This window comes from Wyeomyia smithii, chromosome 2 (assembly GCF_029784165.1).
Source record: "Wyeomyia smithii strain HCP4-BCI-WySm-NY-G18 chromosome 2, ASM2978416v1, whole genome shotgun sequence".
In the NCBI taxonomy this organism is placed as follows: domain Eukaryota; kingdom Metazoa; phylum Arthropoda; class Insecta; order Diptera; family Culicidae; genus Wyeomyia; species Wyeomyia smithii.
Genome location: NC_073695.1, coordinates 118,229,586 through 118,241,945, shown reverse-complemented (window position 1 = coordinate 118,241,945; position 12,360 = coordinate 118,229,586). Strand labels below are relative to the sequence as shown.

Sequence of the window (12,360 nt, the reverse complement as noted above, 5' to 3'; positions counted from 1 at the left end):
ATACCTTGGTCGCCTCTATCAGTGTCTCTGTGAGCGACCCCGTATGAGTGACTCCTCCGTCCTAGACGCTGTGCGCCAGACTTGGAGGGATATCACTTAACTCTGTTGACGTAGTGGTGGTAATACTAAGAAGCTTTCCTACATGTGTGACCCCTCCGTCCCAGACGTAAAACGTCAGACTTGGAGGGATATCACACATGTTGGTGTGCTCTGAATCCAGGGTAGGCTTTGGGAGGTAGGAGGTTCTAATCGAGCAAGTCTGGATGTAGTTATTATTGTGGCGGAGCCAACACCCACAATGTAACCAATGGTTACATAAACAAGATCATTACCCAACAGTCACGTGAGTTGAGTACCAGCTTATTAATCTTTTGTTTTACCGAAATCCGTCTATTAATAGCTTAATAAGCTATAAAATTACAAAACTCTTTGCAAGCAATTTAAAAAAAACTTTTACTTATTACAGTGTACTGTAATCAACCAACCATTCGACGCGTTTAGAAGGATGTTTCACAAAACTAGTGATCTAACGTTCGCGTCTAGAAGAACTGAAGAATTGCATGTAGAAAGATTTCAAACTCATGTATGCAGCACTTGAACAACACTTGCAGAATAACAGTTGCCGGGTTGCCGTTTGATACGTTCAAATAGTTTTTATTAAGCGATAACGCCACTAATGAATGGAGCCCTTTGAAGCGCCGTTACGCAGCACATATATGTTAGTGTTGCTGGTAATCTTTTGCAAACGCTTCAACAACTTCTGTTAAGCTAGAGTTCCATTGTTGGATAAGTACATAAACAAAGAATACTGGCAACGTTTGTACAACAAATAATTCAACGTGTTGTTTATTCAGCACCGGTTGCTTCTACACTGCTTTTGTTCGACATATGCTCTCGAAACGGCTTCCAAATTGTTCCTTGGGATACCTCCAACATGGTCCTTGTTTTGTTCACTGAATGATTACTCTAGAAGAGCCCCATAGGAAATTTGTTCCCGAAATGGCTTGCTAAAGTTAATTCATGAATTGGCTTTCATGATATGGCTATAATATCGTCAAATTTTTTTTGTTTGGAATAAAAAAAAACTTTAGGGGGAACACTGAAAATTTTGAAAGAAGATAAGCTGCGAATCTAAGGCAATCCATGAGACAATTGCGATCAGCTGAAACCAGTTTGTTTTCATCTTTTGACATCTCCACGTTTGTACGAACAGTCGCAACTTGGATGCAATGCGAATCGAAAAGCGTGAAAAACAACAGTTGTCCGATTGGTTGCTCTAGTATTGCGTGGAGCAATACTTTACCCAACAATAGAATACCACTTTAGATTTACTTTCCAACGCTCAAAGGTCTCGTGTTCGGTTATGTTTTGGATTTGCAACTTGAAAAACAACAACAATAACAAACCAATGGAACGTCACCCGTGGATTGCCTTCTTTTAGTGGTTTGAAAACAACGATTATGCTGCGTTAAACTAACTATACGACGCGTTGAGAATGATGTTCCATAAAACCGGTAGTCTAACGTTCGCGTCTAGAAGAGCTAAAGAATTGCTCCTTGAAAGACTTAAAATTCATATGTGCAGCATTTGAACTACACGTGCAGAATAACAGTCGCCAGGTTGCCGTTTGAAATGTTTAAATCGCTTTTATTAGGCGAGAACGCAACTGATGAGCGGAGAGCTTTAAAGCGCTTCAACGCAGCACATATTTATTAGTGTTGCTAATAATCTCTTGCAAACGTTTAAACAACTTCTGTTAAGCTGGAGTTCCACTATTGGAATAATATATGAATAAAGAATGCGGCAACGTTTGTACAACAAATCATTCAACGTGTTGTTTATTCAGCACCGGTTGCATCTACACTGCTCTTATTTCACATTTGCCTTTATAAGGGCTTCCAAATTGTTCCTTGGGTTGTCGAGATTAAATCACACGACGATTTTCCACCCGAGAGTGGAGACGCCTACGACAAAGAGAGAAGAGATACCGTTATTATCGTAACCGTTATTATCGTGCAAAGCCGTTCCTGTTGGAGCGAATTAAGGAACACCAAGCTCCTCCACTGTTGGAACAATCCACCCATGCAGGTGATACTACAATGCAAGGTTCGCTCGACCACGTTCGTCTCCCGCAAATCAAACTGCAGTCGTTTGACGGGAACATTGATGAATGGCTAAGCTTTCGAGATCTGTTCACTTCTCTTATCCATTGTAAGGCGGATCTGCCGGAGGTTGAAAAATTCCACTACCTCAAGGGTTGCCTGCAAGGGGAACCGAAGGGTCTAATTGACCCATTGCAAATTACTAGATCAAACTACTTGATCGCTTGGGATATGCTGCTAAAAAGGTACGACAACAGCAAACAATTGAAAAAGCGACAGGTCCAATCGCTGTTTCAGTTGCCAACAGTTTCTAAGGAATGCCCCAACCAACTTCATGCTTTATTAGAAGGTTTCGAAAGGATAGTACAAACACTTGACCAGATAGTGCAACCGATTGAATACAAGGACCTACTTCTAACTAATCTTCTCACAACGCGATTAGACCCGATAACTCGCCAGAGTGGGAAGAGATTTCTGCTACACAGAAAACGGATACGGTGAAGGAATTGTTGGAGTTCCTGCACCGTCGGACTCAAGTACTGGAATGTTTGCCTTCGAGAATGGTGGACACTAAGGGAGGTAACCAACTGCCACCCCAAAGGCAGAGGCCAGTGGTGGTTAAAACTAGTTACAGCACAGTGCAATCGTCCGGTATACGATGCACAGTGTGCTCGGCAAACCATTTACTATTCCAATGCGAGACATTTCAGCGGATGTCGGTGACAGAGCGTGATGCCCTCGTTCGCACTCACTCACTTTGCCGCAATTGTTTTAGACTCGGTCATCAAGCAAAAGATTGCCAGTCTAAGTATTCTTGTCGCTCGTGCAAGAGTCGTCATCATACAATGGTATGCTTTAAACGGGAAAGGGAGAACACCTCCAAAAATCGAAGTACTACTACTACCGGTGCTACCCCATGTGCAACTACGGGAAAACAACCATCCACGCCATCTAATTCGTCCCAAATAGTCAATATGGTGGCTACCAGCACATCAGTGTCAAATTCTGCAACGTATATCAAATCAACGGTTCTTCTGGCTACTGCAGTGCTTCTTGTTGAGGACGATCATGGCAACCAAGTACCAGCACGCGCACTTCTCGATTCAGGCTCTGAGAGTAACTTCATCTCGGAGAAGTTAAGTCAACGGTTGAAGGTAGACCGTAAAAAGGTGGATATTTCTGTTCTGGGTATTGGACAAGCAGCTACAAGGGTTAAACAACGGATTCAGGCAACAATTCGTTCAAGAATATCGGATTTTACACGGGAAATGGGCTTTCTCGTGTTACCTAAGGTTACGGTACATTTGCCAACGGCAACGGTAAATGTGAAGGGATGGAGTATTCCAGAGGGTATCCAACTCGCCGATCCCTCGTTCTGTGTGTCTATGGGAATAGACTTAGTACTAGGCATTGAGGCGTTTTTCGACTTCTTCGTATCTGGTCGAAAAATCACATTGGGAGAGCAGATGCCGTCATTGAATGAATCCGTATTTGGATGGGTGGTTTCTGGCGGGCTGTCATCGATCGAGCAGGCGCCACGTGTCAGCTGCCACGTGACTACGAAAGGACTGGATGAATTGGTTGCAAAATTTTGGGCTTGTGAGGAAATCGAGCTCAAAAGGTCATATTCAAAGGAAGAAGAACGATGTGAGGAAATATTTAAACAGACAGTACAGCGTGGCACTGACGGACGATATACGGTTGCGTTGCCAATGGTTGAGGATGCCTTTACTCGTCTGGGTGAATCAAAAAATATCGCATTACGACGTCTCCAAGGAACGGAGCGGAGGTTGGCAAGGAATTCTGATTTGAAGCAGCAATATTTGGCATTCATGAGCGAATATATAGAGTTAGGGCATATGCGGTTGATTAAGGAAACCCAACGACCCCCCCCCCCCCATCATCCCGTGGTGAAGGAGGCCAGTACGACCACTAAGGTCCGCGTCGTTTTTGATGCTTCATGCAAGACCTCCGCGAATATTTCGTTAAACGAGGTGCTGTTGGTGGGACCGGTAATCCAGGAGGAGTTACGTTCGATTATATTGCGTTGCAGAACGAAGCAAATCATGTTGGTCGCCGACGTTGAGAAAATGTTTCGGCAAATCTTCATTAGGCAAGATGATAGACCACTGCAGTGTATTCTTTGGCGGTCGTCGCCCACGGATGAAGTAGCAACGTATGAACTTAATACGGTGACATACGGAACTAAGCCTGCCCCGTTTCTTGCGACACGAACATTAACCCAACTGGCAAGAGATGAAGGAGCACGATTCCCTCTAGCAGCGAGGGCGGTTATGGAAGACACCTATATGGATGACGTTATCACGGGGTCGAACGACCAGGAGGAGGCACATCAATTAAGGCTGCAATTGGATGCAATGATGAACAGTGGAGGATTTCGTCTTCGTAAATGGGCATCGAACTGCGCTGAGGTTTTACGTGAAATTTCGACGGAGAATCTAGCGATAAGCGATGTGAGTGGTATAAATCTAGACCCAGACCCTTCTGTGAAGACACTAGGATTGACCTGGATGCCAAGAACGGACGTTTTCAGATTCCAGTTCAATATCCCGCCACTGGAAAGATATGAGGAGCTTTCTAAACGCCAAATCCTTTCGATCATAGCTACGCTTTTCGATCCATTGGGGCTCATCGGAGCTGTTATTACATCAGCCAAAATATTCATGCAACTATTGTGGACTTCGCAAACAAAGAATGGGAGCAGATTAGACTGGGACGAACCGCTACCTTTGACGGTGGGTGAGAGTTGGCGGAGGTTTTATTCAAGATTACCTTTGCTCAACGAAATTCGCATCAATCGTTGCGTCATCCTCCCAGGAGCGGTGACAGTAGAACTTCATTGCTTTAGTGATGCTTCAGAAAAGGCGTATGGAGGGTGTGTCTACATCCGAAGTATGGATTCAACAGGGAACGTAGCTGTACAACTGTTAACCTCAAAATCCAAGGATGCTCCATTAAGGTGTCAAACGATACCGAGATTAGAGCTTTGTGGAGCGGAGCTGGTAGCAAAATTATATGGCAAAATTCAACAGTCGTTGAAGCTCAATTTACCCACCTACTTTTGGACCGACTCTACGTGTGTACTGCGCTGGATTCAAGCAGTTCCTACTACATGGAGTACCTACATCGCTAACAGAGTGTACAAAATACAAGGTCTAACGGAACCAAATACTTGGAGGCACGTTCCGGGAGTCCAAAACCCAGCAGACCTGATTTCAAGAGGCATCAGCGCAGAGGACATATTGCATAATGACTTCTGGTGGCACGGGCCATCATGGTTGGCTGAGAGTCAAGAGTGTTGGCCTAAGACTCTAATAAATGAAGTTGACGATGAAGCAGAGAAGGAGAAACGTCGGGCAGTAATAGCAGCCACAGTATCTTCGACAGCAGAATTTACAGACTGGTATCTTGGTAAATTTTCTTCCTTTTCAAGGTTACTGAGACATACGGTAATTTGGCTACGCGCCAGAGAAATGTTTCGCTCGAGAGGGAAAAGGTACCCATCAGGATTCCTCACAACGGAAGAGTTACGAGAAGCAGAACGAACACTTATCGAACGAGTGCAAAGAGAGTGTTTTCCGATGGAATGGGAAGCGCTTTCTAAGGGGGAAGCAGTTTCTCAGCGATCATCGTTGCGTTGGCTTAATCCCAAAATTTCTCAGGATGGGCTTATTAGAGTTGGCGGCCGTCTTCAGCACGCTCAGGATACAAAACATCCTATAGTGCTACCTGCACGTCATCATCTAACGAAGTTAATATTTTTATATTATCATGGGCGAATGCTCCATGCAGGACCCCAGTTACTTTTGAGCGTAGTAAAACTGCGCTATTGGCCACTAAGAGGAAGGGATGCAGCGAGACAGACGGTTCACAAGTGCCAGAAGTGTTTTCGAGCAAACCCAACTTCGGTACCGCAATTCATGGGTGATTTACCAGCGGCTCGAGTAAACGTGGCACGTCCATTTTCGAAAACGGGTGTGGATTACTTTGGTCCAATATACTTGCGACCTGCACCCAGGCGACCAATAGTGAAGGCCTACGGTTCTATTTTTGTTTGTTTCTGCACAAAGGCTGTGCACATTGAGCTTGTGTCAGATTTGTCGACAGAAAGATTTTTACAAGCACTTCGCCGTTTTGTGGCACGGAGAGGAAGACCATCGGATTTGTACTCCGACAACGGTACGAATTTTGTCGGAGCTCGCAATAAACTCCAAGAATTACTGCACTTGTTTAAAAATAAGGAACATCATGGAAGGGTAGCTAAATACTGTGCAGAGGACGGAGTTCAATGGCATTTCAGTCCCCCAAGTGCGCCACATTTCGGTGGGCTTTGGGAGGCGGCAGTTCGCTCGGCGAAGCAACACATCTCGAGAGTGCTGGGGGAGAACCCAGCTACACCGGAGGATATGAGCACGTTGCTCGTACAGGTGGAGGGATGTCTAAACTCTCGACCGATTACTGCCAGTTCCGAGGATCCCAACGATCTAGAACCACTCACCCCAGCACATTTTTTGGTCGTTGCCTCACTACAAGCACTCCCAGATCAGAATTACCTAGACATTCCAACCAACCGTTTAAAACAGTGGCAACTGGTACAAAGAAATGTTCAAAATTTCTGGATAAGGTGGAAAAGAGAATATTTATCGCAACTACAATCTCGCATAAAACGTTGGCGAGTACCTGTTCCAATTGAAGAAGGCAAGCTAGTCATCATTAAGGACGATAATTTACCCCCGTTACGATGGAAAACCGGAAGGATTCAAAGGGTTCATCCCGGCCAAGATGGTGTTGTCCGAGTAGTGACACTCAAAACCGCAACAGGCTCACTTACTAGGCCTGTAGAAAAAATTTGCATTTTACCTTCAGCAGAGTTTGACGAGGACGACGAAGGCTCTGGTCGAGCGAACCAATAACCCTAATTTCCATCACACCCTGGTCGAGGAGGAGTTTTTTTGTATTCTTTTCAGAAATCTGGCTATTTCTGGGTGGGTGAGGATGTTGGTGATCAACAAGTTTCACCCCACACTTCATCCCTGGTTGAAGTCAACTATACAGTCCACTATATACATATCCGAAAATAAGCGGCATACGAGAGATTGGCTACTCTATCCGAAAGCAAGCGGCACACGGGAACTGAAGACGGTCACAGCGGCAAATCACACACCAACCATCATCATCATCGTTAGCGTTAGCCAAACCCGCTACTGATAAGTGGTGGTGAGCCCTTATCACTACCGTGAGAGCGAGACTGATGACCTGCTAATCGAGGAGGATCGGTATCGGGATCAATCGGGATCAATCGGGAGGCGCAACGATCACTTCGGGAGAAAAACATCGCCGCTTGGACTCACTCCACCTTGGCCCACTTTCGGATCAGCAGCAGTCATCACTCCCATCTCGAACTTCAACAAGAGCGGCTCAGGAAGACCGCCAGGAATTTATAACTCATCCTTATATTAAATTAGCAGTTAGAAATATAATTACAAAATACACTTTCACTGTTTAATGAATAAAAATAGTGCGTTTAAGTAATTCGCGGAATAGAACAAGGTGTTAGTTTCCTTATTCATTGCAACCATCCAAAAAGGCGGATTGAGTTGCAAGGCATTCGGCGTGGTCCACGGCTGGACACAATTGGTAAAGTTATTTCGAGTGCGAGCGCAATCTCTGGTTAGGCCGCTAACGCGGCAATAACGCAAGCCCAGCATCCCTATCTCGTGTTGGACTGGAGGTAAATCCAACATATCGCTCTCCGATCGTGTTGAATATTGAGTATCGTAGTTCTAAGTTATCTTCAGTTATTTGTTCATTCGATACCAAGCTATCTGTAATTCGTTAATCTAGATGTAATTAAAGACTAGAGCCTGGGCAAAAAAGGTTCAATACCATGTATTCCTGTTGAATGTAGGAAATGAAATGTTTATGTTTTAATAAACGACTCTTTCGGGACTTTTTTCATTGCACATTGTATATTTTTTCTTAATATTAGTTTACATTTAGCTAACTAAATGTTCGCTTAAATTATTATTACCATTAGAGCAACCTTTGGTTTACTAATAAACAAGATCATTACCCAACAGTCACGTGAGTTGAGTACCAGCTTATTAATCTTTTGTTTTACCGAAATCCGTCTATTAATAGCTTAATAAGCTATAAAATTACAAAACTCTTTGCAAGCAATTTAAAAAAAAACTTTATACACTGTAATAAACCAACCATACGACGCGTTTAGAAGGATGTTTCACAAAACTAGTGATCTAACGTTCGCGTCTAGAAGAACTGAAGAATTGCATGTAGAAAGATTTCAAACGCATGTATGCAGCACTTGAACAACACTTGCAGAATAACAGTTGCCGGGTTGCCGTTTGATACGTTCAAATAGTTTTTATTAAGCGATAACGCCACTGATGAATGGAGCCCTTTGAAGCGCCGTTACGCAGCACATATATGTTAGTGTTGCTGGTAATCCTTTGCAAACGCTTAAACAACTTCTGTTAAGCTAGAGTTCCATTGTTGGATAAGTACATAAACAAAGAATACTGGCAACGTTTGTACAACAAATAATTCAACGTGTTGTTTATTCAGCACCGGTTGCTTCTACACTGCTTTTGTTCGACATATCTCGCTGAACATGTGAAAAGGGCCCATGTGCCATATGTAAACAAGCCACAATTTCACGTTTTTTAATGAATACAAGCTTATTCTACTCGTACAAATAAGATTTTTTGATAAAGAGTGAATTCTTTTATCAATAAATCTTATTGGTAAGAGCAGATTTCGCTTGTATTGAACAAAAAACGAGAAAATTTGGCTTGTTTACATATGGCGCATGGGCCCTTTTCACATGTTTGGCGAGATATGCTCTCATAACGGCTTCCAAATTGTTCCTTGGGTGGTTTTGTACCTTGCAGCCTTGGTGCTGTTTGACTGTTCGCTGCTTCGTCGCATCGGCATACGATTTCTGCACCAGCAGTTTTCTATTTTGAACGCAGAACGCGCCGATATGGACGATCTCCCTGCAGTGACGGCATGTTTGCCGTTGGCCGAAGTAGGACAGATAAGTCCACCCACGGCTCAATATTGTGTTTCACTACCATTTTCGCAATCCGTACCCCAGTCGAGATTCCTGGAAATTCGAACCGCGAGTCGGCGCCGCACATCTGCTCACGAACAGAAATAACGTCACCGTATGCGTTTAGGTAGTCCGTTATGGCCTCGTTCGATACGGCCTCAGACAAATCGAACAACTTCACCTCCACTGACCCGTCCTCCATCGTTATGCGTAGCGGGATTTTCTTTCCATTTTCCACTGTCACTTGGAGTTTTCCATCGTTTTCTTCCCACACTTTCTGTGCCAGCGCCAGGTTGACCACCTTCACGAAGGCACATCCGAGAGTACGACTACACTGGATTTCCGTCACTTTACCCGGCTTTAACCCCAGTACAGTTTTTACGAAGCTTTGCACTTTCACATAATCTGGTTTCTTTGGCAATGCCGCATAATCTATGCGAAAAGTATTCTCGCGGCGCAACATCGCAGAGTCGCAGTACGCAGAAGCACACAGTGGCTCGGCAATGAACAATCGCGGCGAAAAGAAAACTAGCTTTAGATCGACTTCCTTAACAGCTTAGCGTAAACACGTCTGCTCGGCTCGGAAGTTGAGCAAGAATTTGTTCGCACCAGCGTCGCCAGAACTATTTCGTTAAAATCCGTAGATTCTACGGATTTCCCCTGATTTCCCCTCTTTTCTACGGATTTCCCATATAAATGTTATTCCGTAGAAGTGAACAAATCCGTAGATCTGGCAAGCCTGGTTCGCGCCTATGCGAATTCTCATATGCAATTGTCAATTTATGGGTGAAAACAAAAGCGAAAATATTTCCTTCCTTCACTTTCGCAAGCAAAAACCAAACCAATATCAACATAGTCGTCAGGGCCAATTATCTGGCATCTCTTTCTCACTTGCGCCGTAAATTGTTTCTTTATTCTCTTTTTTATTCTTCGTCGTTTCCTTATTACTCGGCAGATTTGCCCGAACACGATGGAATAAAGAAATTCGCTATTAAGCCCACCACAACACCGCGTGCATATTTAAGGCTATGCCACGGCGGGTGTTTCCACTACTCTTCAGTGCTAATACAAAATGAAATCACACAGTGTTCTTATTAAAATGTTAAAGAATAATCTCTGGCCGCACGGTTGTGCGTTCCCTTATGCAACCGCCGCTACTGTGGTTTACCCGTGTGCCCCCAGGTTATGAGTCCAGTAACCACGTTGTGCTAGTAAAACTTTAAAGTAGTGTTTTTTTTTTTTTGCAATGGTGGATGAACATTCCGAGCGTGTTTTTCTGCCACTTTTCGACGGTACGAACTATGCAGCGTGGAAATTCCGCATGCTGATACTCCTGGAAGAGCATGAGCTCGTGGAGTGTGTGCAGAACTTTGCATTGCAGGAAGTAAATGGGGATAATGCAGAAGTTAAAAGGGCAAAAGAAGTGGCCCGAGAGAAAAGAAGGAAAATGGATCGGAAGTGTTAATCGTTACTTGTGTCGCGTATACACGATTCACAGCTGAAATATATCCAGGATAAACCTGCGCCGAAAGACATTTGGGATGCATTGCGTCGTGTGTTCGAGCGGCGCAGTATTGCGAGTAGAATGCACCTGAAGCAACATTTTCTTCGGTTCGATAGGCTAGTGCGCGAGTACCGATCGACGGAAGCAGTGCTGAAGGAGATCGATGTGATCTGCCACTTATTGCTAACTCTTGGCAGTTCATACGCCACCGTCGTTACCGCGATTGAAACAATGCCGGAAGAAAACTTATCGCTTGAATTTGTCAAGTGTCGCCTGCTTGACGAAGAAACCAAACAGAAAGGCGTTGAATTGTGTTCCCCTGCCGCGAGTAGTGAAGCTGCCTTTTATGGTTCTAAAAAGCAAAAGCAAGTGAAAACGAAAATGATTAAGTGTTTCGGGTGCAAACAGGAGGGACACAAGTTGTCTGAATGCCCTGTTAAGAAGAAAATTGGATATCGAAGTGATAAATCGAGAGCGCACTTTGCAGAACACAGTGGGGTGTGTTTTGCTGGCTTCAGCAGGGGATCTGATACACCGTGTAGCTCACGTAGAATGAAATGGTTTATTGATTCCGGGTGTTCAGATCACCTAGTGAATGATCGATCGCTATTTGAAGATCTAGAAGTGTTGGAACGGCCGATTGAAATCGCTATCGCGAAGCACGAGCAGTGCATTGTGGCGAAGCATTCTGGAACGGTGCGTGTTATTCGGTTTATTCGCGTTGAAAGAGATTTCGAAGGCAGTTCGCACCTACGTGAACTCTCGTATGTAATTGTCAAAATGTGCGTGATGACAAAAGCAAAAATATTTCCTTCTTTCTTTTTCGCACGCAGAAACCAAACAATTGTCAGCAACACCGTCAACGCCAATGTCCGAAGTTAACGGCAAACAAATCGAGTGCACAGTAAAAGACGTGTTGTACGTGCCGGAATTAAGATGCAACTTGTTTTCGGTGACGCGAGTAGACGATGCTGGAATGAAAGTGATCTACGAGAAAGGAAAAGTCCAAATCGTGCGTGGATTGGAAGTTGTCGCCACTGGCTCTCGTGTCGGACGGTTGTACAGTTTGAACTTTTACGTCAAGAAAGAACGAATCTTTGCTTGCCTGTGGCCAAATTCCCAAAAGTTTAGAATTGTGGCACCGTCGGTTCGGACATTTAAATTCAGGAAGCCTCGAAAAATTAATTCGTGATGACATGATGATCGGATTGAAAATGAACAGTGCGGTTAAAGATAACTTGATAGTGTGCGAGTCATGCGTCGTTGGCAAGCAAACTCGGAAGCCGTTCGAGGAAGGAGAAGGTTTAGTGTGTCGTCTAATAAAATCAATTTATGGGTTAAAACAAGCCTCACGTGCGTGGAATGAGCGCTTTGATAAATTTGTCGAAGAAAAATTGAAGTTTCGAAGAAGCGAAAACGATCAATGCTTGTACACTCGAAGTAATGGGTCGGAAAAACTGATCATTGTTTTGTACGTTGATGATATTCTGGTGGCTGGGTCGCTTAAGGCTGTACAGACCGTGAAGGATCATCTGTCTCGAGAATTCGAAATGACCGATATTGGTGACGTAAGATGCTTTTTGGGGATGAGGATTGACTATGACCTAGAAGGGGGAACACTGCGGATTAACCAACAACAGTACCATGAAGATGTTTTGCGC

General features: G+C 44.2%; 1 protein-coding gene across 1 annotated transcript; it reads left to right on the top strand.

Moving 5' to 3' along the window:
* The first annotated feature begins 2,947 nt into the window (after window positions 1-2,947).
* LOC129719844 (uncharacterized) lies at window positions 2,948-7,036 on the top strand. The gene has a single exon (XM_055671253.1). The coding sequence runs from the start codon at window positions 2,948-2,950 to the stop codon at window positions 7,034-7,036; it is 4,089 nt and encodes a 1,362-aa protein (XP_055527228.1).
* Window positions 7,037-12,360: the final 5,324 nt, after the last annotated feature.

Coding starts and splice junctions, on each gene's coding strand:
- LOC129719844 (XM_055671253.1), top strand. CDS start 2,948: ATGGTATGCTTTAAACGGGAAAGGGAGAACACCTCCAAAAATCGAAGT.